The sequence below is a fragment of the Tetrao urogallus genome (genome assembly GCF_951394365.1).
Source record: "Tetrao urogallus genome assembly, chromosome: 2".
Taxonomy (NCBI): domain Eukaryota; kingdom Metazoa; phylum Chordata; class Aves; order Galliformes; family Phasianidae; genus Tetrao; species Tetrao urogallus.
This window is the reverse complement of record NC_136814.1, coordinates 98932893-98957757: the sequence shown is the minus strand read 5'-3', so window position 1 is coordinate 98957757 and position 24865 is coordinate 98932893. Positions and strand designations below refer to the sequence as shown.

Sequence of the window (24865 nt, the reverse complement as noted above, 5' to 3'; positions counted from 1 at the left end):
AGCTACTCAACATACACTGTAATGACCAACCACTGGATTATTAGTAGTGACCTAGATACAAAATCTTTGATCTTCTTACTCCTGGGTTATTATCCAGTTTCTAGATCTCCTAAGGTCAATGAGAGTGAACAAAAATGAGGATGGATGAAAAATCTGTGCAATACCAGCGAGAAAACCATAGCATATCGATCCCCAAACACCTCAGTGAACAGAGCACATAGACAGCAGCAAGCGGGATTAGTAGGACCAAGACAGAAAACAGCACTACATTTCAAAGAACTCTAGGAGTGAATAGCTTGAGGTAATGAGATATGAAGTCTTTCACATGCAGGTCATCAGTTTTAATCCAGCTCTGGCTGTAACAAACGCTGGTCATTAATATCTGACAGCTGTCTTGCAGTGATGGAAAATGAGACAGTGGCCCTGCTTTAATTGCTAGTAGTATCTGCAAAATAAAACTTATCAACAGAACTGGTAGTGCTGTTAATATCTAGACAGGAAGGTCGAGGACTGACTGGGCACTGGGAGAGGATCTCGAGCCACTTGCCAAAAAGCCTTGTTTTCTGTTAGTGTCAAGTTGAGATATCTCAAGGGCAATAAATCTTAACGAGGGAACAGAGGATAAAGAAAGAAAAAAAATGGGTTGAAGAGAGCTGTGGAAACCCTACTGCCCTGAACCCAAGCTGGTTCTCCCACTAACATGGTAGAGCAAGACCTGCTTACACTGCCCACAGCTTCTCCCTGGTATTTCCAAACAGAAGCCTGTCCCAGCAGATGAGAGGGCAGACAGACTGAGCCATGGAGTGGTGGAAGGAAGGCAGAGAGCAGACGAAAGCAGTGAGTAAGACACTGAGAGGAAAGGAGTGAGAAGTGGACGGAGGATGCAGTTCGTATTCGCACAGTCAGAATCATGGGCCAGAGAATCATAAGAAGGCTGGGCTGGAAGGGAATCTAAAGATACTCTATTCTCAAAAATTATGAACAGGAAAACTCCTTACTGCTGCTTTCTTCAGGCCTTTTCTTTAAAATTAGGGACAGGCTTGAATTTCCAAAGCCTGGGTAAGCTACCTAGCGTTCACATTAGAAAATGAAAAAGATTATTCTATAGCTTGTAAAACAGATCCTCCCACTTTGCCCTAATAATAGTGCCTTTATTGTTTGGAAGAGATTTAGCTTACTTTATCTGCCCTGAAATCACATATCCTGACACCTGCCCTTAAAACAGGCAGCTGCTCAAAATAGGTGGCATCAGCTCTCCTCTCAGAAGGAGGCTACTGAAGGTGCTCAGTAGGTAACCTGTTCAGACTCCAGCAGTGCAAAAGCTAGGTGAGTTGAACACTGCCTTCTGTAGCTGGAGTAGCTCCTCAAGCATTGCACAGATATTCTGCAAACGAGTCGTGATTTAATTTTTAATCAATTTTTTAAACTTCTCCACTTACTTTTGGACACACAGGACTCAAACGCCCAAGTATTTTCGTACTCGGTGTTACCTGATAAAAATAGGGCACTTTGCTATTGTATTTTGTAGTTGCCCAAGGTCTACGCTCGTCATTCTAACAGCCGCTCCAGCTGGTAGTCAGGGACAGCCAACAAGTTTTGTTGTCTTTTTCTCTTTGAATACCTTCATTAAGAAGACAAAGAAATATACTGAAATGGAGCAGGTCCAGGTGAGAATTTTCCCAATTTGCTGGTTAATCTGAGTACTTTCCCTCCAGCTCTCCGGTAACCACTAGATGGTGATGGTGTATCCCACACTGACACCTCTCGCTTGCCTTTCTCAGCAAGAGTGAGGAAGGAGAAACATTTCGGCACACGGCACAGACCCGCACTGTGATTTGAGTCACACAACCCAGATCTGCCCCACACCAGAGCCAACTGCCTGAATGTGCTACAGGCTTTTCTGCCACAAAAGTTGCATAATAAAAAAGGTTAATGCTTTGGAAAAATGTCATGCCTGGTGTGATACAATTGACTCTGCAGGACTTTTACAAAAACAAAAATGAGGAATTTGTGAGTTTCTCTAGACTTCAGTTAAAGTAATCACATTCTGTCACATCATGCTGCATCAGCCTCTGTTGAATCGAGCTCAGTAATTGGCAGCGGAAATTTCTGCTCTCTCTCCCATGGAATTTACGTGTTCTGCTGCTCTTCCTTCAAGCAATGTAATTAAAAGAACCTGCTTAGCATAATTAATTTGCAAACAGGTTGGATGAAATGGGACTGTATCCCAAAAGCTTTTTCAGCTTTAAGTGAAACTACTTCAAGCCTCTCTTGTGTGTCAACTTCTTCCATTTTGCATTTTAAAAGCTCTTCACTTTAAAAGGTGCTGCAATTAGTAGCCCAGTTCTGAGTGGTGCTGCTGATGTAGAGCCAGATTATGTGGCTCATCCTGCACACTGCATCCCCTGGAATGCCCAGCCTCAGAGCAGTGGGAAGCTGCATGGTCAAGTGTTCTTCTACGTGAGGGCTTTCTGCTAAAATCAATGTATCGTCCTCAAAAATCCTCATCTTAAACAACACAGCATTTTAGACACGAAGGTGAATACTGCAGTAAGTCCTGCATAAAGAGGGAATATCGAGAGAAGAACTCCTTTCCATCAGCAACAGCTGGGACTGCAGTTCCTGCACAGCCATGGAGGCTGGCCCTCAGCAACAACCCTCTACCATAAACAGGGGATCCAGTCTACCCAGTGCAGCATCTACATCAAGCCTCTCCTTAATTTTATTGATTTTTTTTTTACTGAGAACCTGTCCTCTTACATCTGCAATGCAGATTGCAGTTTTCTTGAGCTCTCTCCCATTACAAAATGCATTTCCTAGTAAGTGATAATAAATTGTTCATTTATGACATTAACGGCTTAGCTCTAGAGACTTTTAATTTCAGTACAATCATTGCTGTATAATAACAGCAGGCAATTGGAAAGCCCTACCCCCAAACCTCATTCAAAGCTGATCATCCCAGATTAGAAAGAAAGAAGATTATTTTAATGATCTAACTTGAGAAAAGATCACTTGGGTAGTTTTACAAAGAGGAAAGTACATCTATGACATGACCCTGATGGACAAGTGATGCACATCACGATATTTTGCACTGAATCTTTCAACCACGTGAATTTGCATGGGGACAAAGAGGGCAAGGGATAGGGATTATTTCTTACTAAGACGGTGCGTTGCAGTGAAGCATCTATTAAATTCAGCCATAATGCAAACAGAAGTTACTTTGCAATGTTGTGTTTTCTACTTATTATATGATCTTGCCTGCTAATATTATTTCTAATTAGGATCTGGTTGCATTGATTTTATAAATAGTTCTTTTCTAATGCAAGCTCTACAGTAATCAGGTAGCAAACCGGTGATACTTCTCCAATTATCAGCAATAGGGAACGTTTGGGAGTGAAGCTACAAGATTCCACCTGTTGGAAGAAATGACCAATGCTATATGATAGAAATGAGCAATACTGTATGATGCTGTCTGAGGCACTAAACTGGTCATTCCTGAAAAATCCAACAAATCCAAAATGCTTCTAAAATGGGGGCATTTGAGCAAATGTAGTTATTAAGAAGAGGTATTATTTTATTAATTAAGTCCTATTCCACACCACTAACACTTCACATCACTGGTGCGTTAAGGATACATACATCACAACAGATAAGAATTAAATAGCTTATTAAGCTCTTTAACAATTGAGTTTAAATATTAAGAACAATATTGAATGCAACATCAAATGCATTAAACAAGGAATAGACAACAAGGGCAGCAGACCTGGGGAAATTCTGTTGCTTTCTGTATCTGACAAGAGTGCCCATGACATTTCTTTGATATGTAAGACAGTGGTGTCTTTCCTGCATGAGGGTATTCACAGGTGTGAATCTTTGTTATGTAAAACTTGTAGGATTTTTTTTTTGCATGGAGGCTTTTATTCCTCTGTCCGAACGGCATGAATCATGGACACAGATTCAAAACTTATTAGGGGAAGTCAGAAAGACAGTTCCAAACATGCACACAGCTCAATCACATCATCTTTATTTCCTTTAGTAAGCTGACAGCAAATATTGTCCAGACAGACACAAAATGACAGACTAAGCAGGACCTAGCAGTGACCTCAGCCAGAAGCTCTGACAGAGGACAGAACGGAGGACAGAGAGAGTCTGACAAGGACACACTAAAACCAAGAGTCAAAACATCCTAGTGGGAGTTGGGAAACTAAGTTTAAATCCATTCGAGTAAGATTACATCCAAAACCCAGAAATATTTTAGGTGCTACACTCTAAAGGTGGCAGGCACACAACTTTCATGAAAAGGCTGGGATGTGCTTTGGTGTCTAGCTCCAGGAATCTGGAATAGAGGCACACAGCCATCTTCAGCCCAGCTCTTGGAATGCACATTTTCTGGAGAGCAGACCCTAGCCTACAACTCCCTCTGTGGTGTTTCTCCCTGGAGAAGCAGCTCTCTCCTGTGACTGTTGTCTCAACTGTCTCAGCTATGCCTACCCCAGAAGTAGGCACATACAGTTTGTGTGAATCAAAAAAAGAAAAATTATTTCATGTTGAATTGTCCAGGTAGGTCAGCCCTATCAAATCAAAAAATTCTTTGTTGTTTTTGTGTTGTTTGTTTTTTTTTAACATTTACAGTATACAACAAGGATGGCCTATGTGTGTGTTATATGCATGAATTCTCTCCAAAAGTACTTTCCTTCCATGCAGACTTTTCTTGGAGCTTTTTGCAAATCAGTCCACTCACAAATAACTCACAGCATTTCCTTGGGAGTGCTTCAAATACGTCAGGTAGAATGTTAGCACCCAGATTTCACTTCTGAAGCCAGAACATAAGACAGAGATGTTTAAGACACAGACCCTGGCACTGAATCACACATCCCAGATCCTTCTTTCTTGGTCAGAACAGATGAGGTATGAAGTTCTCACAAGCTGGCAAAAAGAGCACAGAGAGCAAACACACTGTAGGAAGGGGGTCCCTAGCTTGTAAAAAGCACAGCCACGGCTTGCCATCCATAACAGCCACTGCTCACACCCTGCGTATAGATTACACACAGCACACATGGAGCCCTCCACAAGCAGCAGAAAGCCAAACAACAGCCAGACGTTCCCGATTGCACATCACAAGGTAGCTCACTGACATCAGCAACCCTTCGTGGTGGCAAAGTGCTTTTATCTACAAAAGGAAGATGTCGTTTGTGGCAATGAGAGAAAGGCACGTCCTTAACAAGCTAAAACACTGCTTCACAAGACCAGCCTGTGATTTATTTCTTCTCAGTTTAGCGAAGGATGGTTGTCCAGAAGAATTAAGGATTGTTTTAACAACTGAAACCATCACAGCTTTTGGACTTGTTCCTGCTGTCTGTCCATTACAAGAACTGCACATCTGACTATGACTTTCCCTTCTGTTCTGAATAGACTGATCCTATTTTATCCGTAAGTGAAACAGCACTGTTTCTTATCTTTCAACACACAACAGTATTTTGTAAGGACGCTTCGGGAAGGCAGTTTGAAGAGAGATGAAACAAAGGCTATCCGCTTTTTCTGGATGAGCTCTGTCGTTCCAGCTTCAAGAGCTTCTGGTTCAGGAGTAATAACATAATCTCGTCCCCCTGGGAGTCCCAGCTGGGATCACTGCAGGCACAGCTGCCAGCACAACCGTGAACAAACGCAACCTCCCTCTGATCCCAAATCAGTGAAAGTAAGGAATCACTCATCTAGTTAACCTGGCAAACAGGGACATGGTTCCCTCGTGCTCCTATTTAACTGGGCTACTGAATAGAATGATAAATGCTTGCCTTGACTGGTGTCATCAAAGTGCAGTTGTTGTTGTTTTTATTTTATTTTGGTTTTGTTTTACTTAGAAGCATTTTACTTGTGATCCAGAACGCTATTTAGTCTTTATCTTGCTTTTCAAGTGCTCCCCAGGTACATTTGCTCAAATTGTTTCAGTGAAGTTAAAACACATGGGCCCAGGTGAGAGCTCACTTTAATGGAAGTCCTGGCATAAGAAATAATCAAATTATCTGAAGGTTAACTTTTCTTCCCATGGCTTTCCTCCATTGGTGCCAATGAGAAAATCTTTTTATTCCAAATGCTTTAGGTTGGCACCTTCAGGCACTGCTGTTCAAGAAGTAATTAGATCCCTCTTATGAATCATAATACATATGAGAAAAAGAAAGATAACCATGCTCCTTGAGATAGAAATTACTCCTCTGAGAATAGCGGTAGGATTTTTAAATGAGATGATAGCCATTGCTTCTCATTACAGCTTTAGGTGTAACCAGAAGAAAAGACAGTTAAGGCTAAGAATACACTGCCCTTTAAAACAGCATTAGCATTTTATAGTCAACAAAAGTAATAAAGCGTAGTGAGACATAGGAATCCAGAAAATCCAGTTAAAGGCCCAGCATGGATATAAAAGGGAGCAATTCCAAAGGCTGGCGTTGTTCAAGGGAGACTTGTTTCCTTAGAGTCCTCTGTAGTCAACAGAGTGTGAAGCATTTCACGTAGGGTCAGATTAGAGAATTTACAAGAGGTGACCTTAAAGAAATCCAGGTAACACTCATTTCCCATTTAGACAGCAATTTTGTTGGAAGGCTTTCAAAGACCAGTGAATGACCTCCATCCAATTACCTTCACACACATGCCCACCTACCCCTCAGAGAACTCCCAGATATGAGGAAGGAATGCACTGTGTTGCCTTTTGCCCAGCAGACCCTAAATATGTGAATCCCAGTGGATGATTTGCAGACCCCATACAAATGATGCTGCCAAAATACAGCTAAAGCAGACATAGCTACTGCGGTGCTGAAGAAAGAATCTGAGTTCAGTTAGAAGGAACCACTGATTTAATCTGATTTCTTGTAGGTCATTTTTCCATGACACTTGCCAAATCTCCTTTTAAAAAGGACAGCGCAGTTCTGTAACAATAAGATAAACTGGTCCTGAATTTTCTGAATCATGTTAGAAATCTAGTTATTTCCTTCTTGTTTCCCACTGCCATAAATGTGTATCTTTTTGCACAATATTCTGTTTCATTGCTTTTCAGCACCTAAATGTTTTGCCCCAATTGTCACAACACTTTTGTTGCCTTGTTTCAACAGTGTTGTTAGTAAAACTGTGCGCCAAAGTACAAGCAGTGTGTGAAACTTGCTTTGCTCCCCAGAACTCCAGCATTAAGGGATCATGTTTACACATTTCCACACAAATACAAGGAGCTAAAGAAGGTACTAGGAATTTATTGCATAAACTGTCTGTCTAAAGTGACATTTTATTACATTATATTCTCATCAGACTGTGTGTTGTAAAGTGTGTAAAAAAGAAACCGTTTTGTAGAAAACTTCTCTTAAATGCTCTAATAAAGACAGTAACTTCTTTCTTACTTGGCCTTCAAAAGGAGTGTTTTCAAGAATTATAAAATGGCTTCAAAAGCAGAGAATAACCTGCAGCCTTTGTGGAACCTCTTTCTACATTATACCAAGTAGAAATTGTCTGTAAAATCATTCCATCCTGTCCTACTCATCATATCAACAGGGACACAAATAGAGACCAGCTCTCTCCTCTTCAAGGACTGATGCCACCCAGTTTGGGTGCAGGCAGTGTTAGGTATGTGTCCTTCCACTACACACCCACAACTTCCTCCTCTTCAAAATATCCTCTCCAAATCTGCCTGTGGCTACCAAAGGCTTGGCAATATTCAGCAGGCTTTTGCATTGTGGATTCTGCAGTTGTCGGCACTGTCCTTCTGTCCACTTTGAGTTTTGCGATCCATTTCCCCTTCATACTTTTTCCTTCTTAAATCCAACTGTAAGCCCTGCAGAGTAAAGGCCATCTTTATGCTGCGTGCAGGCACAGCACCACACATAATGGGTGCATCCTTAGCCTCGCTTATATTATCAACAGCAAAAACATTTCCAACATCCAAACCATGTCTTAGAAACCACCGGTGAAATGTGTCATGCCAAATACAAGATAAAAAAACAGCAGGCCACCATGAGGCCTCCCGTCAGCCTGCTCTCCTCTAGGCTGAACAAACCCAGGAACCACAGCTGCTCCTCACACCTTGCCCTCCAGACCTTTCACCACCTTTGTAGCCGAGTTTCTTTATTCATTTCTTCACTCTTCTCCTTGCTTCCTGACAGCTAACACTGCACACAGACCTAGAACTTCGTGGTAAGAAGCATCAAAAACAAAACCAACCTGGCAACAGTTTATTTTCAAGAACAGATCATCGAAAAATTCCAATTCACTGTAAATTTTCTCTAACACAACGCGTTACCTTTAATTACATGTTTCTATACTGGAACTCTATTGCTTTTATACCTTTTCCATACCATTTCCACGTATTTCCAAAACCACATACTTCACTCGTTATTTTAAGTGCATTACACTTGTATATTTCTATCCATCCTTTTTACAGATCTGGGATTTAAATCCCAGCTTTGGCAGGTAGCTCAGCCCTGTTGCTTAGCAGCAGCTGAGACACATGTAAATGCAATAATGGAAATTCTCGCCGTTACAAAAGTGGAAAGCTCTTGCCTGCTAAAAGCGGATGTTTATAAATTGGCTGGAAGCAGAGTAAGTGGCAATATTAGATTAGAAAAATTCTTTCCAAACAAAACACAGTCTTGAACACATAGCTGACCAGCCTGACACAACCTAGACAATAGACTGAGGTTAAAAAAAACCAACAAGAGTCAATATTTAATTATGATTGTTTTTATGTATTGACCACTGTAGCACTTTAACCGCTGTACGATTACTACCAAAACAGATCACCTCCCATTTCATTTAGTGGGTGAAAGTCGACTGCAGAACTTTCGCTGCCTTTACAGAACTGTGATTTCGTATTATCTCAATTTATTTCATTAAAACCTACTTTTAAAAACAGGTCTATAGACTCACAGAAATGAAATATCAATTATATCTCATGCTTCCTAATTCTACAACAACAGTGAACCTGATTAGGTTATCAACAATAAGGAACCTAAAATGGCCCCCAGACTGAAAGAAATGAATGAACATGATCCAGGTCAAAGATGAAGGCTTCATGCATGTGCTGGCATGTAGCATCCTGAAGGGTTGTGCCTACCATCGCCAAATTCTTTGCATGTGCAGGATACAATTTAGCTTAGAAGGTAACTGCCTAAGTCTAAAAAGTAGGAAACTTGAGTTTCCCTTTATAGTCAGTATAGAATAGTATTTCCACAGAAACAGTACATTCTGCCAAAAATGAATGTCTAAGATGAGCTTGATTCTTCTGAGAACTCTCCTTCAGTTGCTCAGTGAAGATACTAGGGCGGTTTTATATATAGCAGATGAAATGAATCATTATTTGGAAATGCCTCTCTCTTTCCATTGACCCTACTGAAGCCTCAATGATAAACTAACCTTCAGATGGCAACTGAAGATTACGTCTGTGCAGGAGCTCAAAGACACTGATGAGTGTGACTAAATAAACCATGTCCTGCATTTAAACACACAAGATCTGAGCTCTGTACTAATCATCTCCTGAAAATTGCCTTAAGCCCATTTCTATCCCTAACCCAAACTAGTTCTTACAGTCTGTAAAGCAGTTATTTTGATATCTAGATCTTGTGCGCTACTCTATCAACCCAGACATAATTACAAACATCATATTCTAGTCTGCAATGCCACATTGCCAGAGCTCCAACTCCTTTTGTTATTTACACATTGCATATGTACATATTGCACAAGATTGGATTTATTCATGTTTAATTTCTTTCCCAAGCTCTGTCCAGCAGAAATTCACACTGAAATCTTCTTACAGTGAACATATGATAAAATGTTTTATTTATTCCAATGGAATACCATTTTTTTGTTATTTTTTATCCCTTCTAAATATGATGGTTTGTCAGCTCATCTCACTCATTCTCTATGCATTTCCATCAACTGTGTCTCTGGATCCCATGAGAACACTTTGATTTTGTTGCTAGGCCTAGAAATATGATAATCAACTAATATTTCTGGGTCAAATCCATTGTCATGGAGTCTGCGTCTCCTTAAGAAATACTGATGCAATTAACAGTGATTTGCCCTCCAACTACCAGCAAAAGAGATACAAAATATAGTTTGGATCTCATAGATGTTTTTTAATTGTCCCTCTTTAAGATCTTTATGAAAAACAATCAGTTACACCAAAAAAAAAAAAAGCAGGAAAAATGCTTAATACTTGTATGGTGTTTTGTATTTTACTGCTGTACAAACATTAACTAATTAAGCCTCACAATACCCAAGCAAGGAATGGAAGGAAGCATTATTATGGCTATATATTATAATTACACTGTCTCATTTAGAATTTCCTGGCTTGTGACTTTTAAAGTAGTTATTATAATTATCATAAAACTAATAAAAATCAGAAACAATCATGTTTTTTGTGGTATGAATCTGCACTAAGTCAAGCAAATAAATAGCTTACAAATTCTTACAAGCACACTTTTTTGTGTGAAGATCCAATAATATTAAGCAGGTAAGGCCTTGCCTTGGAAAATTAATGTTTCTGATGGGCAATCCTGAGATCAGCTAGATCACTACTCAGTCTTTTAGGTTGCCACGACTACATGCATACTCCAACTACATATCATGCTTAAAGTTCATTTGCCTAAAGAAAAGGTAGTCATTATCAAATGCCATCAAGAGAGGTTTTCCATAATCTCACTGCTTTTTTTCAGAGAGATGGCAATACTTGGTAACAGATTACTTGTCTGCGGAAGTTACTGAGAGAGAAGGAATTCTAAAGCAAAAGATAAAAAGCAATGAACATGTTCCCATCATGCACACACACACACAAAAAAAAAAGAACTGCAAGACCATCTGTTGTTCCTTTCCAGAGTATATCATGTTATAAAAGAAGAAACTGGTAAAATGCAGTCCAAGCCTTGGTCCCACAGAAGGTGTCAGATCTCCCATGGATTTCAACAGGACTAGTGGCTGTTCAATCTGTTCACTTATAACCTAAGGAACAGCTATTTAAAGACAGCAGTGCAGTTACTATCAGAACTATATGTTTATCACAAATGTATAACCTAATATAGGGAACTTCCTGTAGCAGGGGCGTTAGACTAGATGATTCCCAGAGATCCCTTCTAACTGATTCTATGATAGCATTAAATATGGAAATAGATTCTCTAGATAATGTCCCCCTTAACAACACTCCCTTCATCACCTGTCTTAAGGATTAAAACAAGTTTATAAAAACATATGCCATTTTAAACATTCCAATGTCTATAATGAGATTACACTTACTTTATTCCTTCTCTTTTTGGTTTCCTTTCACTACTCAAATTTGTACTGTTTGACACCACAACTACTTGACTGAAACTACTGCAAAAAAAATTAACAAATAAAATGATGGAGAGGAGAGGAGAGGAGAGGAGAGGAGAGGAGAGGAGAGGAGAGGAGAGGAGAGGAGAGGAGAGGAGAGGAGAGGAGAGGAGAGGAGAGGAGAGGAGAGGAGAGGAGAGGAGAGGAGAGGAGAGGAGAGGAGAGGAGAGGAGAGGAGAGGAGAGGAGAGGAGAGGAGAGGAGAGGAGAGGAGAGGAGAGGAGAGGAGAGGAGAGGAGAAAGGAAAGGGAAAAGAAGGGAGGAGAGGGGAGGGAAGGGAGGGGAGGGGAAGGGTAGGGAAGGGTTGTTTTTTTTTTCTTTAAAGTCCAGTTAAAAAAAAAAAAAAAAAAAGACAGGGATAGAGCATGCAGAACTCTGTATGCCTGACAATTAGGACTGTGCAGGAACCTGGAGATGACAAGGTTGCATCTTCTGTCCCATTTCAGGAAGAGGAAGGGTATTTTGCTCCTTGGGGCATAAAACATCTATTTCTTTACCATACTGCATTCTGTTTTGACCCAGAAATGACAAGAATTGAGGCCCTAAATGTATGAGTTTCAAGAACTCAAAAAGTGCATTTTTAGTCCATTGCTGATCATACTAAAGAACTACTCTCACTTTGGTCAAGCTCCTCCTCCACTGAGAGATCAGATTCCTTTTCTCATAAAAAGTTTGGTGGTTTTTTTGTGTTTGTTTCTTTTTCCCCTTGCTCTTGGTTCCAAGATGTGCATTCTTCTCTGCGCAGTGACACGACTTCAGCTGTCTGCTGACCCAGCTATTACACCAACATGCTGACAGTGAAAACCGGAAGAGAATGAATCCCCTCGTAGTCTGCACCAAACGCTTCACTAGAGAGCTGTGTTGACTCACTCACACCACACGTGGGATTTTTACACCATTCCACGTTTTTACTGCATATAAAAGGAAAGCAGAAGAGAAAAAAGTGTACTTGATCAGTGTTGTAGATGGGCAGTAATATTTGCCATCCCACCAAAATAAGCGGTCCTCTTAGGACTGCGTATTTGCTTTTGTAGCAAATATGTAGGACAGCATTTCTATGAATCTGGAAATTGAGAAATCGTCCACAGTATTTTGGTAATATGAAGAAAGCATGGCCATGTACCCAAAATAGATGAGAGTAAAAAAAAAAACCCAACCACAATTGAGATGAATAATCCGGTGCAAATAAAGAACACTGGGTGCATGTATAGAAAATGGAAACAAGTAACTGAAAACTGCCTGCAAGCATGTCCAGTTGGAGATAAAGCACAGATACTGTTTTCATAGGGATTAACTGTTCTTGACCACTTTTCCCACATGCAAAGCACAACATAATTTTTATTCAGATAGGTTGATTTGGCAGCCTCTTTATTTCTAGCAAAAAACTGTATTTATTGTGCCTGTGCAAGAAAAATTCCACTCTTGAATGGAGCCAGAATGTGGTTCTTTCACCTCACACTGACAACTGCCTGCTGGATAGAGCTCAAGAGCTAATTTCTCACTGACATTTCCCTTCTACAGGATCCTACTAGAAGTTTGTGTGCCAAATTAATCATTTCTAAAAGCCTTTAATACATTTGGCTAGGTGTTAATGTAATTTTTTATAAAGAGTGTGTTAAATTCTGTCTTTGGAAACAGATTTGATTACACTGAAGAAACATTATTCTCACAGAAAGAGGTAATAAAGAGGTGTATGACTTTACCAGAAACTGCTTCATACAAAGACCGTATTTCCTCCATTTTTGTTAGAATTATTTTTTTATTCAGCTTTATTGCCCTGAACCTGCTGGAGATTTTATACTTAATCTTCAAAGAGTAAAGACGGGGTTTCCACACGTGTTCTTTTAGACCATATACTCTCTTTCGTGTTCTTTCATGTTTCAAGGACACCCCAGCTTAGTAGATGCTGGAAACAGAGATGATACTTATTCTCCCTGTTCTTGGCCGTGCATGAGAAACAACTCCAGAATTTATGCCTGTGAAAATAAAATCAGGCCCATTAAACATCGTTTGCCTGCCATGCAGGAAAACTCCAGGGGAAAAGAATCTTAAAAATAAATGAGCAGACGGACTAATAGACCATAGGGGCTAATTTGCAGTGTGGATTTGGCAGTACTAACAAAAGGACAGCAATTTGTTGGGCAACCCACGTTACACACTATATTTGTCTGTAGCAAGAACTAATTGATAGATAAATAATTGCTTCAGTAAGCCAATATTAATATGGCATCCTTACAATTAAATAATGTAACTATTTCCATTATGAACTCTCATATTCAGAATCATATTTCAGATACCAGCAGTTCTTCCAGCTCAAAAAAATATAAGACACTAGATAAGCTTTGAAGAGCTGGTCACAATTTAAATTGCATTCTTTTAGCTGACTTTTTAAGAACTACCTAATACTGAATTTCAGTACGTTTACCTTTCTCAGACCAAGTGTCACTGAAGTATTAAAAAATCATGTATAGACTTTATATTTAAAGGAGTTAAATACTGGGAACCATGAAGTTCTAAAGCAATAAATGGAGAGTCGAGGAGTCCCTCCTGCACAAATGAGCAACAAAAAAGATGAGAAGGAAATTGTGTTCAGTACCACAACTTTAATGCTGATGCTTAGCTTTCTGTACCTCTAGATGTGCACAAAATAGTAGGGCTGTATTCCTGCAAGACAGCTTTGGGATTTGGTCACCGCTATGCAAGTGTGAACTCAAGGCAGTGGATCACTATCTAAGTTACTTGTTCTCATCAAGAAACTGGAAGAAGTTTAATGTGTGCCTAAGTTTGTAACAGATTTACCAGCCTACATGTAATACGGGACTCAATGAACTGAAGAAATTGGACCCTGAGGAAAGGAGATGTGTTTTACTTCTAAATCATGCTAATCAAGTAGAGGGCACAGCACCTGACCAGCATCTGCGAGAAAGAAAGCAAGAAGCTGTGATTTAGTGAGAGGAACATCTGCATCCCTTCCTTCTAGGGCAAAGGCGTGTGCATGTGGGCAGGAAGACTCTGAAGGGAACCGAGGACACAAGCATTTCCCTGGGACCACATCCAAAGAACATCACCTCCCAGCTACCGCTGTGTAACAGCTGGCTGAGAAACAGCTGGCTGGAGTGTATTCCAGTGAAAAAGAACAATGATAGGAGGGAGGTTGGCTTCTGAAGTCATCTGCGGGCTTTACCTGCAAGGCTTTCACTGCACAGTATCTGGTTTTCATTAATGACGTAACCATCTGCACTGACATGCATTATAAAATCGGGCACTGTTCATTGCTACATTAACAAAGACCTACACAACTGAAACTGTTTCCATTACCAAAAAGGTGTAATAAGAAGAGCACAGACTTAGTCAGCATGGACACACAAAATACTGCAAACTGGAGCGTGCAAACATGAAAGGTTCCTTATTTTTAAGCAGTTCTTAGGTATTTGGCATGATCATTTTGACAAGAAGAAGCAAAACAGTGAGTAACCTTCAAAGAAAGCTGTGATGAGCCATGAGTATGCATACAGATGTGTAGTTTCTTACTAAGGAATAACAGTATTTCTAGGACATATTCTTCCAAAGGGATACAAGTACCTAGAAATAACTTGGTAATTAAATAAGCTTCTGTTGAAAAATGCTGACAAGCTCCATATACAATCTTATTTCAATTAATTTGTTACAATTTTTTTTTTTTTTTTTTTTTATTAGCCCAAATAGACTTTGATACTCACTTTGAGTTGAACTGTAGTGTTGGTTCACACTTCTGCCTATACTGCTGTTTCTGTGGACTGCAAGGAGGTTCTGTTTAAAACTGATTATTCAATTCTGGGCTATCAATGCAGCCAGACAGCCAAGTTTCATGGCTTCTTATACAGTTGGAGTTCACACCTAACTCTTCTGAAAATGCTTCATTTGTATTTCTGCAAAATGGCACCAGTCTCTTCTCATCTGAATTTCCTTGTGTTGATTACTTTATCTTCCACATCACATGGTTTCTTTTCTCATTCTGTTTTGTTTGTGACTGAATATACAATAAGATAGCTAATTCTCACGCCAAGTAGCGGTAAGTCGTCAATTCAGCAATCAATAGGTTTGTTGGTGAAACGTCTATTCCTATGAGCTTTAATTAAACACAAAAAGATGGAATTTACTCTCATTGAAGAGAAATAAAGTTGATATCCCAAGGTACTGGAAATGTTCAGACTATGATTAGTAGGAACCTGACTGGAATCTAAACCATTGTCTACACGACGACAAAAACTGAATTTAAGTTAACAACCAGCTGAGCTTCCAGGATTCTCCATAGCCCAGAACCATCTTAAAACACCTCTCATTTCATTGCCTGCATATCCACAGCTACCCACAGCAGCATGTACTGCAGTGCTAACTGTGACATGCCATGTCTAACACCACAAGCACATGATGCAAGCTGAGATGCAATGGCTAGCCATTGCAGTGTTCCAAACTAATTGAGGTCCTATAATTTTTCAGTATTCCTACCCATTTATAGCGACTCACAAATGTCTGTCTGGGAAGTACAGAAATTTATTATTACTAAGGTAGTTTTCTGAAGGAATGATGTTTTCTGAATGAAGTGTTCACTGGAGATGAGAGAGTAGAATGGGGCTGAAGATGTGGTGTGCACTCTTGGAGTGAAGGAACTCATTCAGAATCCCAGGTTCTGAATGAGACCCTTCGTTTCATTTATGTCTTATGAAACAAGAAAGTGGTTCTCAGGTTTTGTGTGTAAGTGAGATAATGGAAGCAGATTCTGATACAACTACTGGTCATGAATACAATGCTATGATGTGCATGTATGCTCCCCACAAGACAAAGAAACCTTTTCCCAAACCATGTGATAGGAAGGGTAAGAAACAAATCACCTTACTTCAAACAAATAAAATGAAGGACTTTACTTATAGTTCAACACACGAAAAAACTGCTGAAGAAACAAAGGGTAACGTCAAGCAAGTGATTCAGTCACTGATTTCTTGACTATCCATACATAATACAGAGAGATTTCATTGTAGTTGATTGCTAAAGAAAAGAATACGTCTTAAAAAAAGACACTTAATATCACTAAAGCCTCTCACTATGCAGACCCGAGAGGTTTACACTAGTTTGTGAGCAGCCTGCCTTGTGATGAGAAGGAAAACCCTGAGGTGGTATGAAGGGAGCAAGGAGACACAAAGTTTCAGGGGGGAAGAAGTCCAAATTACTTGAGTTTTGTAACAGGTTTCAGAAAGGCAGTGAACTACTGATCAGTCCTGACAACTGTGCCAAGGACTACCTTAATACTGTTAAAATAAGTACCAGTGCAAGAAACACTAAACCTGAACACCATGACAGCTCTGAAACCTGGCTCTGACCACGGGTTGTTTGCAGTTGGGTCTTTTTTTGGAAGTCTTTGACATTTAGGTGTTAGAAGTGGCTGTCTCCTTCATGGCTGCACCACACTTTCTGTATTATCCTTCAGGGGAATCATAACTGTATTCATGAATGCAGTGTTTTCCTACAGAAATAATTACAGCATTCGAAATTCAATTGTTTTGGTTTCTTTGAAGGAATCCAACACAAAGCAAAATTAAGCCATAAAGAAACAAAGTTCCTTATAAAAGGGCATGAGAATTTTTTGGAACCGTCTAGCTTACTTCAAAAATAATAACAATAAAAGAACAAAAGCAGTGATTTACATGCTGTTGCTGGAGAATTTATTCAGTCTGGCTTCTTTTATCACGATAAGTTGTAAACTAGGGATGCATGTACGTGGTGAGGTTTTTAAGCATTCAGCTGGACTGCCTTGCCCTGACGGACATATTCTTTTCAATCTTTTGGACACCGTTTTAGTTTAGACACTTCAGGAATCACACACAACCACTGCACTATTCAATACTTAGTAATAATCAGAGGTTTTATCCAAACCTTCAAACCCCACACATTTGGGATTTCCAAGCACTGGAGATGCCTTCAGACAGCTTTACGGATCTGTGACCATCCCTCTTTCCTCTCCTGGAAGGGGTGTCAGCATACATAACTGAACTGTTATCAGCAGGGCTCATTCCACAGGCCTGGACACTATCCATAATACTATAAAAATAAATGAATTTCTCCTTCTTGCCTCCAAAACTACTCTTCTAATAATGTCAGGACCCTTACACTCACCACTCACCCATTCAGATTCAGCTTTTAAATAACTGCTTCCTTCAGTGACATTTAGTACTGTGTCTGTTATTATACTTCAGGAGAGGAGCTCTCCACACACCAGATCCAGCTTTCAGGACTGGATTTTAAAGAAGCTTGCACCAGACTTGCCAGGACTCAGGGTGACAAACAATTTCAAGAGCTCAGTTCTAAGTTCTAATAAAGATCAGGAATAAAAAATCTCATTGGTTTCAGTGAGGTTAAGATGTCAACCTGAAGTGAATCTATTCTACCTTGTTGAAGGTTCTTAGTATCCAATGCTATGTTCAATGGCCACAATTACAGAAGAGTTCACTATGCAGCATGCCAGTCCTCTTAATTACTGTTCTCATTCTACTTTGTAGCTTAAATGTAAATTTAATTTACTTTCTTACTGTATTTTATTCTTCAGTACAGTTGTTCATCTTTAAAGCTCTGTATACTAAAGACAGACTTCAAAAGATGTTCCACAAAATGACTTCCAGTCAGTGTTTTTCCTGGGATGTGTGCAAGAAGAAATGCAGCAGAAAGGCATGTTACCAGCATCCTCCCCTTCCCCAAATCATTCAGTCAAGCTTCAAAGTTAACACTGCCTTTGGGGTTTGTCTGATTTAGTCTTTATGTGGAAGGAGCACTCTGGGCCTTTGTTTGAAAATTCGCACAGCACAATCTCAGCTTCTGTTTGAAACATATAACAAATCTTTTATGTGGTTTTCTAGAAGGCTTGCGTTTTGGCAGAGCACCTGACTGTTTGTGTTTACGTGGAAAAAGAGGAGGAAAAATAGGAAAAGCAGTTTGCTAGAAAGGTGAGAGGGCAGCAAGACCGTATCTTTTTTTTTTAAAATATAAACCAAGTTCTGTATGAAGAGCAATTCTCGTCTCTTCTGGTCTTAACTTTATCACGATCCAATCAGTCTTCAAGGTTGGACTGCAAATACACTTGCTTTTCAGCAATACTTTACATTATAGAATCACAGAATGGCCTGTGTTGAAAAGGACCACAATGATCATCTGGTTTCAACCCCCTGCTATGTGCAGGGTCACCAACCAGCAGACCAGGCTGCCCAGAGCCACATCCAGCCTGGCCTTGGAATGTCTCCAGGATGGAGCATCCACAACCCCCTTGGGCAACCTGTTCCACTGTGTCACCACCCTCTGTGTGAAAAACTTCCTCCTAAGATCTAACCTAAACCTCCCCTGTTTCAGTTTAAAACCATTCCCCCTTGTCCTATCACCATCCACCCTCATAAACAGCCATTCCCCCTCCTGTCTATACACTCCCTTCAAGTATTGGAAGGCCACAGTAACGTCTTCCCAGGGCCTTCTCTTCTCCAAGCTAAACAATTCCAGTTCCCTCAACCTTTAGAAGCTGCCCTGTGAAACTACCTAAGGTAGTTGCTACAACGGATGAGAATTATCACTATCCACCCTTGTGGACTGTTGTGACTGTTTTCCTCTTTTCAGTTCTGCTATATTAATTTTCCTTTCTCAAAAACTTCAATTGTACTTCTACTGAAAGGTTTTTTTCCTCATTAAGCATCATATATTTCTAACTATTCTGTCTATAGTTCTCTCAAATATGCAGATTTTGACTAAATATTTGAGGAATGCCTTAAGGATCTTCACCTAGCAGATTGCTCCACAGTCCTCCCACCAAGCAAAACATTCACTGATGCCACTACTGTAACTCCTATTTCTTACTACACGCGCTGCTTCCTGCAGAGCCACCCTGTAATGGCCCTGGACCAGAGATATTCTTTGCTTTGCTAGTTTGCATCCAATGCTATTTCTAATTGACTCTAATGTAACAATAATGGTTTTATTATCCCATATCAATTTAAAAAATTCAATAACACAGGAGTACTATTAACCTATTTAACGATTTCTAGAATCCTATTTACAAATAAAGACATACGCATGTGGTTTTCTGAGTTGCAGGTAGCATTATGTGCCCTACTGTGCAGGAACACACTACCATGTCGTCCAGGAAGACTGCAAGCACTGTGAATGTCATTTTTTGGAAAGTATGAACAGCATATACAAAATCAATATATCAGTAGATACATCAATTTTTTTAATAATCTGCCTGATCTTTAGCAATACAGCAGTATTGGCATAGCATTCCTAAAAATTACTCTTGTTACAGGGATAACTTCAGTGGTCAGATGGCACTTGCAAAATCAGTACAGCTCTTCCAGTTAACAGAGATATATCTCAGGAAAATCAGCTTTTGCCAGAGGAACTGCATCTATGCTCAGGTCATCTGCAAGCACAGTTGTGCTGTTCTGGATTTCCACTTTTTAACATGCATTGAGTCTGAAATGCAGCTGTAACCTAATATTTCAAGGAGCAATATGCCCTCTTCAGAAGGATGCTACTCCATCTTGAAAATTTGGATAGAGAAGAAGAAGATGCAAATATACCCATTTACATTTCAACAGATTTTTGAGAGTCTTTTTTTTATGCACATTAAAATGAGCAACTAGAAATCAATTCCCTTCAAGGCAGGAAATATGAGATAGAAACCAAAAATAAGACAGCTATTTGACTGTAATTTATCAAATGGCATTGCTATATTTTTCAGTTACACGCTATCCATAAAGCCCCAAAATCTAGCTAAATAATAGATGTGCAATAAATTCACTGAGCAACCCACTTTATTTAATGCTAGCTAGCATTATACCGTGACTCACAGCCCTACCCTTTCAGGTAGGGGACCATTGGTGCTTGTTTCTGTTATTAATAATCCAGACGATATACTTCTCGTGTCCAGTGACCTAGTTCCAACAAGTATCACAATATAGAGGCCTATTTTCCAGTTAATAAACGTGCATAATTCCTGTGAATATTACTACTGTTTATGCACACTTGCACACTCTAGGGCATATTCATCCAAACCCAGTGATTTCAAAACATCTGAAGCAAAATTTATTTGGCCCTCTAGACTGAAAGAAACCCTAAATAATGATGGGAACAGTCCAGCATGTTTTATTTGTATCTTTCATTTTAATGAGAATTTTGTATATTAATTCCTTCATCTCTCTGCCCACAATGCTAATGATGTTTTACATAAGATAGAAGAAATAAAGAGTTCTTAGATAGAATAAAAAACAAAGCAACAACTAAAAAAACAAACCGAACCAAAACAATAACCATAAAAACAAGAAGGAAACAAGCAAGGATTTAGCTTAATGGCTAGAACATTCACTTTGGAGATCCAAACTGTGTTTTCCAGACTGTCCACAGACCCACTAAGATACTTAATACCACTTCTAGCAGCAAGAGTTTGGTTGGAGTGCTGTGAGCAGACCAGAAGGACTCATTTCATCACGGGTAGAGAAAGGATGCAGGGGGAGTATTAGCAGATTCAAACTCCTTACAGAGACATGTTAATTGATTCCAGATTTCCTACAGCTTGAAGAGTACTTAAAGCAGAGTGGTAAAGATAAGGCTCTCATATTGCCTTCCTTAAAAGAAAAAGTTAAAAGGACTTCAGTCACCTGATTTTGCTTTGACTTCAAATGTCCTAGATATTTCTCTGCAGGAAAGGCTTGAAGGATACCACTCCCACATGGAAACAGATGCATAAACCCTGAAGAAATGTTGAGCCTCATACACATTCCTGTCCTGAGCATTACCCTGTGGTTTTGCTTTGGCATACTGGTTTATTTCAACCTGCCTTGATGTTTAACTTTCTCAGAATGGTATCCACGAGTTTCTTCTGCTGCCATGCTCTGTGTAGGCTGCTGGGGCAGCTAACGTGGGGCGGTATTTAAATCTCTTGGTGGTTCTGGGCCTATAGTGCATAAAGAAGTCATCAGGAAATTAACTCGAAAATTGTACAAGCCTTCAAGTAATTCAGCACCTTGGAATTAGACATGAGACCTAAGATCTGGCCAAAGATTCTGCATCTGAACAAGAATCTGTGCACCAAAAAGCATACCAGAAGTTTTGATGAACCTACAAGACTACAAACAATGCTAAAAATACAACAGTAACAATTATATTTCCTCTTATTTGATGTTTATTTAAAAGATTGTTCTTGATGAAATATTTTCTATAAACACTGACACTTAAAGTGCTGCAAATAATTTTTGTGTATAGTCCATTTGCACAACTGCTATTTATTTTAAGCACTGCCTGATTTGTATTCCTAATGGAAACTTCAATAGCAAACATTTCCATGCCAAGCTACAGTAATTCCCCCTTTTAGTCAATACAGTCTTCATCTGCATCAGTAAACAGCACAGTACAATCGACACAAATACGCAGTGAAACAGTTTGTGTTGAGGACCTGGCATCCACATCACACACGTTCTGGATGCTTTAACCCAGACCAGTGCTAGCCTGGATCTATGAAGTAAGTGCATGCATATGAGCAGGCACTAAGAACAGCAATACATCAGGTGTGATTCCAGGATGCATTTTCTAAAAAAGTTTCATCCATAAAAACGCAGCTTCTGTGCCCTAGGATTGTGCACTCTCTCTGTAACTATGTAAAAAATAAATAAAATAAAATAAAATAAAATAAAATAAAATAAAATAAAATAAAATAGTAACGAGATAATCAGGACATTCACTTTAAAATAATGCTCCCGTGAATCCTAAAACGTGTTGGTTTTCTTTTGCTTAAGCTGAAGATATCTTCCATTGTATATGAGTACAAGAAAAGAACTTCCTTAGCATCTTAGTACAATGGCCAACACTCTTACCAATCCATGTGAAAATCTATAGAAATCTTTTTCAATAATATCCTTTTCCGACCAAGAACTAAAATGTCATCTCTCCCACTAAAAGTTCACACAGAGAAATTATGAAGCAAAATGAGCTTCATACCTTTTTACCCCAACTACTCATTAAAGGAACTGAAATGTTATCAATGATTGGATCTCCTGTTGGTGGTTTCCCCCGCAAAGATTAAATGTTGAGTTTGGGTTTTTGTCTGCTACCAGGCAGAAAACCCTACAGATAAGAGGTCCCCATTCTCAGACAGCCAAAGGCCATTAGTTTAGAAGAAATTCTGCGTCAGAAGGAGAAATAAATGCCTGGATTTACTACAGCTAATCGTATTTCTCTTCTGCAAATTGGAAATAAATATATGACAGCGACATTACAGAGCAGATCTCACAAAGCATAACTACCAAAGCAAGGGAGACCATCTTATTTGGTGTACACTTCTAAAAATATGTAAGGTCATAAAACCGAAAGCCAGATACTACAGCTCCCTAGGAATACAGGGCTATCTCCAAATTTCAGTACTCTTGTACTCTTCATTTCACATTTTGCACTACCATTTTGTAAATGTAATACTGAAATTACTCTCTGATGAGTGAAGTATCTCGTGAATTATCTGTGAACACTTCAAACAGCCTGTTGAAGGGAGGAAGTCCTAGCAGCTCCGAGCTATTTCGGAAGAAATTATCCCTCAAAACACACAAAATCATTAAAAAATCAATCAATCAATCAATAAGCAGCTTTCCCAAAAAGAAAATTATGATTTCTAAAAAGCTAAACACTTGACATACTTTATTACTTTATTGGGAATATTTTATAGAGGCCATTTACATTCCTCATGAAACACGTAAGAGAAATTATTAGATGTCTAATCTCAGGGTTGTACACCAAGTACTATTCAAAATAGAAGCTATAAATTATCAGTCGATAACAAGCACAATACCTGAGGCAGTAAAAATTCTTTCAACTGAAAATAACAGTTATTAAAAAGTCAGTCTTTTTTAAGAAAAGGATTGTGAGGCAACATCTCTAGCCATTAATATTAAAATATGTGGACAGAGGCTTATTTATGTAAGCTGAAGTTAACAGTTTTTGCAAGGGCACTCATTAAAAAGAAGGAGCTAGGTGAAAATTTACAGTCATCTGGTTTAGGGCTGAAGAATTTCAGGATTGGGCTCTAGTACATGTTTAAGGAAAAAGACAGTCCCACTCCTCTGCAGGAATCATCAGTTTACTCAGTATTATCTACTCACATTTGAAAAGCTGTTTTAAAATTTTATTCAGCCTGACATTGTATTTATGAACTATTCTGATCCTATTCTTCATCACTGCTATCCTGTATTTTCCTAATTAAAATTACTTTGAAGTCTCTGACCTTCAGGCAGACACTCGATTCTGAATTAAAATATAATTATCTTTGTAACATGAACACACTTTTAATGCAGCCCCCATGCACTTCTTGTTACAGACTAAATATAAGGAAAAGGCTACGTTGCATTTGATAACATAATAAAGAATTAGAAGAAAATAAACTGAGCAACCTGGCTTTCCTTTCATACCTGTCAAGAGAGACAGTAGGGAAAACACAAAGGCAGCATTTAAAATTTAGAGAAGGAAATTCTTTGTACACAGTGCATAATGCAGGACATACTGCCACCACAGCTCACAGCTTTTGTTGGAACTAACAGAAGGACAGTGCAGGTCCATCAGTCACAGGGTTGATATTCCAGTGGTACTACACAGGCAGTGTATGGTTTACTGAACTGAACTGCAGCCACTCACTGAAGGTGAAACAGGCCCGTAAATTACAGAAAGTGCATTTCTTTGCATAACCCACAGGTTTTTTTCTTAAACTTTTGGTTACCGTAGCTATCAGAAGAGTTGGCACTGTGAGGGCAATGCTTCCTATTAACCTCTCTGTATTCACCACTGCTTCTCCCAGGAATTCCTCAGTCTAGAAGAAGGGCAGCTCAAGACCATGTGCTGCTTTGCACCACTTGTAACCTCTTGTAAAGCCAAACAGGAGGAAATTAATAACTTACCTTTACATAAAGCTGCTGAAACTCTTCAAGGTTCAGCCTACCACTTGGACAGTCCTTTAGAAATCCTTTGTACCACTGTTTTAGCTCATGTTCATTGAACTCCGTGCTCTTCACCAGATCTTCCATCACCTCAGGGGCCAGCTTGCTATTCTGTTTCCCCATTTTGCCTTAAGAAGAAATAAATTAATATAATTAGCCAAGTTGCTGTGATCATTTTAAACTCGATTAGGGACAAAACTCAAACGCATCACTTGTTTTGCAGTCACTCGCTGCTCCTTTTAGTCAAACACAGCTTTACAGATTCCCCCAGTGAACAGGAAGCAAGGCTATGTTTGAACATCAGAGGATGAAATGGTGAAAAATACAACGTACATCTATCATCAAGGCCTGGACACAGACGGCTCATCTACCTTCAAATTAATGATGAAAAGAAATATCTTGTCTTTAATAACAATATCGCCTAAGTGAAAGATTTTCTTTCTGGTTTGGTGAGATGATTCCCCATCCTTTGGAAAGTACTATCTCATTTCTGTAGTGCTACTACCACATCACAAAGTTGCCTCCATATTAGTGATTCTTATC

At 39.3% G+C, this 24865-nt stretch overlaps 1 protein-coding gene across 2 annotated transcripts in view; it reads right to left on the bottom strand.

Moving 5' to 3' along the window:
- The window catches only part of VSNL1 (visinin like 1), a gene marked incomplete at both ends in the record, with an annotated part of 40325 nt that extends 15880 nt beyond the window's left edge, over positions 1-24445 (bottom strand). For both annotated transcript variants that reach the window (XM_079550898.1, XM_079550899.1), the window contains one exon: positions 24284-24445. In XM_079550898.1, coding sequence (XP_079407024.1) covers positions 24284-24445 — 162 coding nt within the window. The remainder of the gene's footprint in view (positions 1-24283) is intronic.
- Positions 24446-24865: the final 420 nt, after the last annotated feature.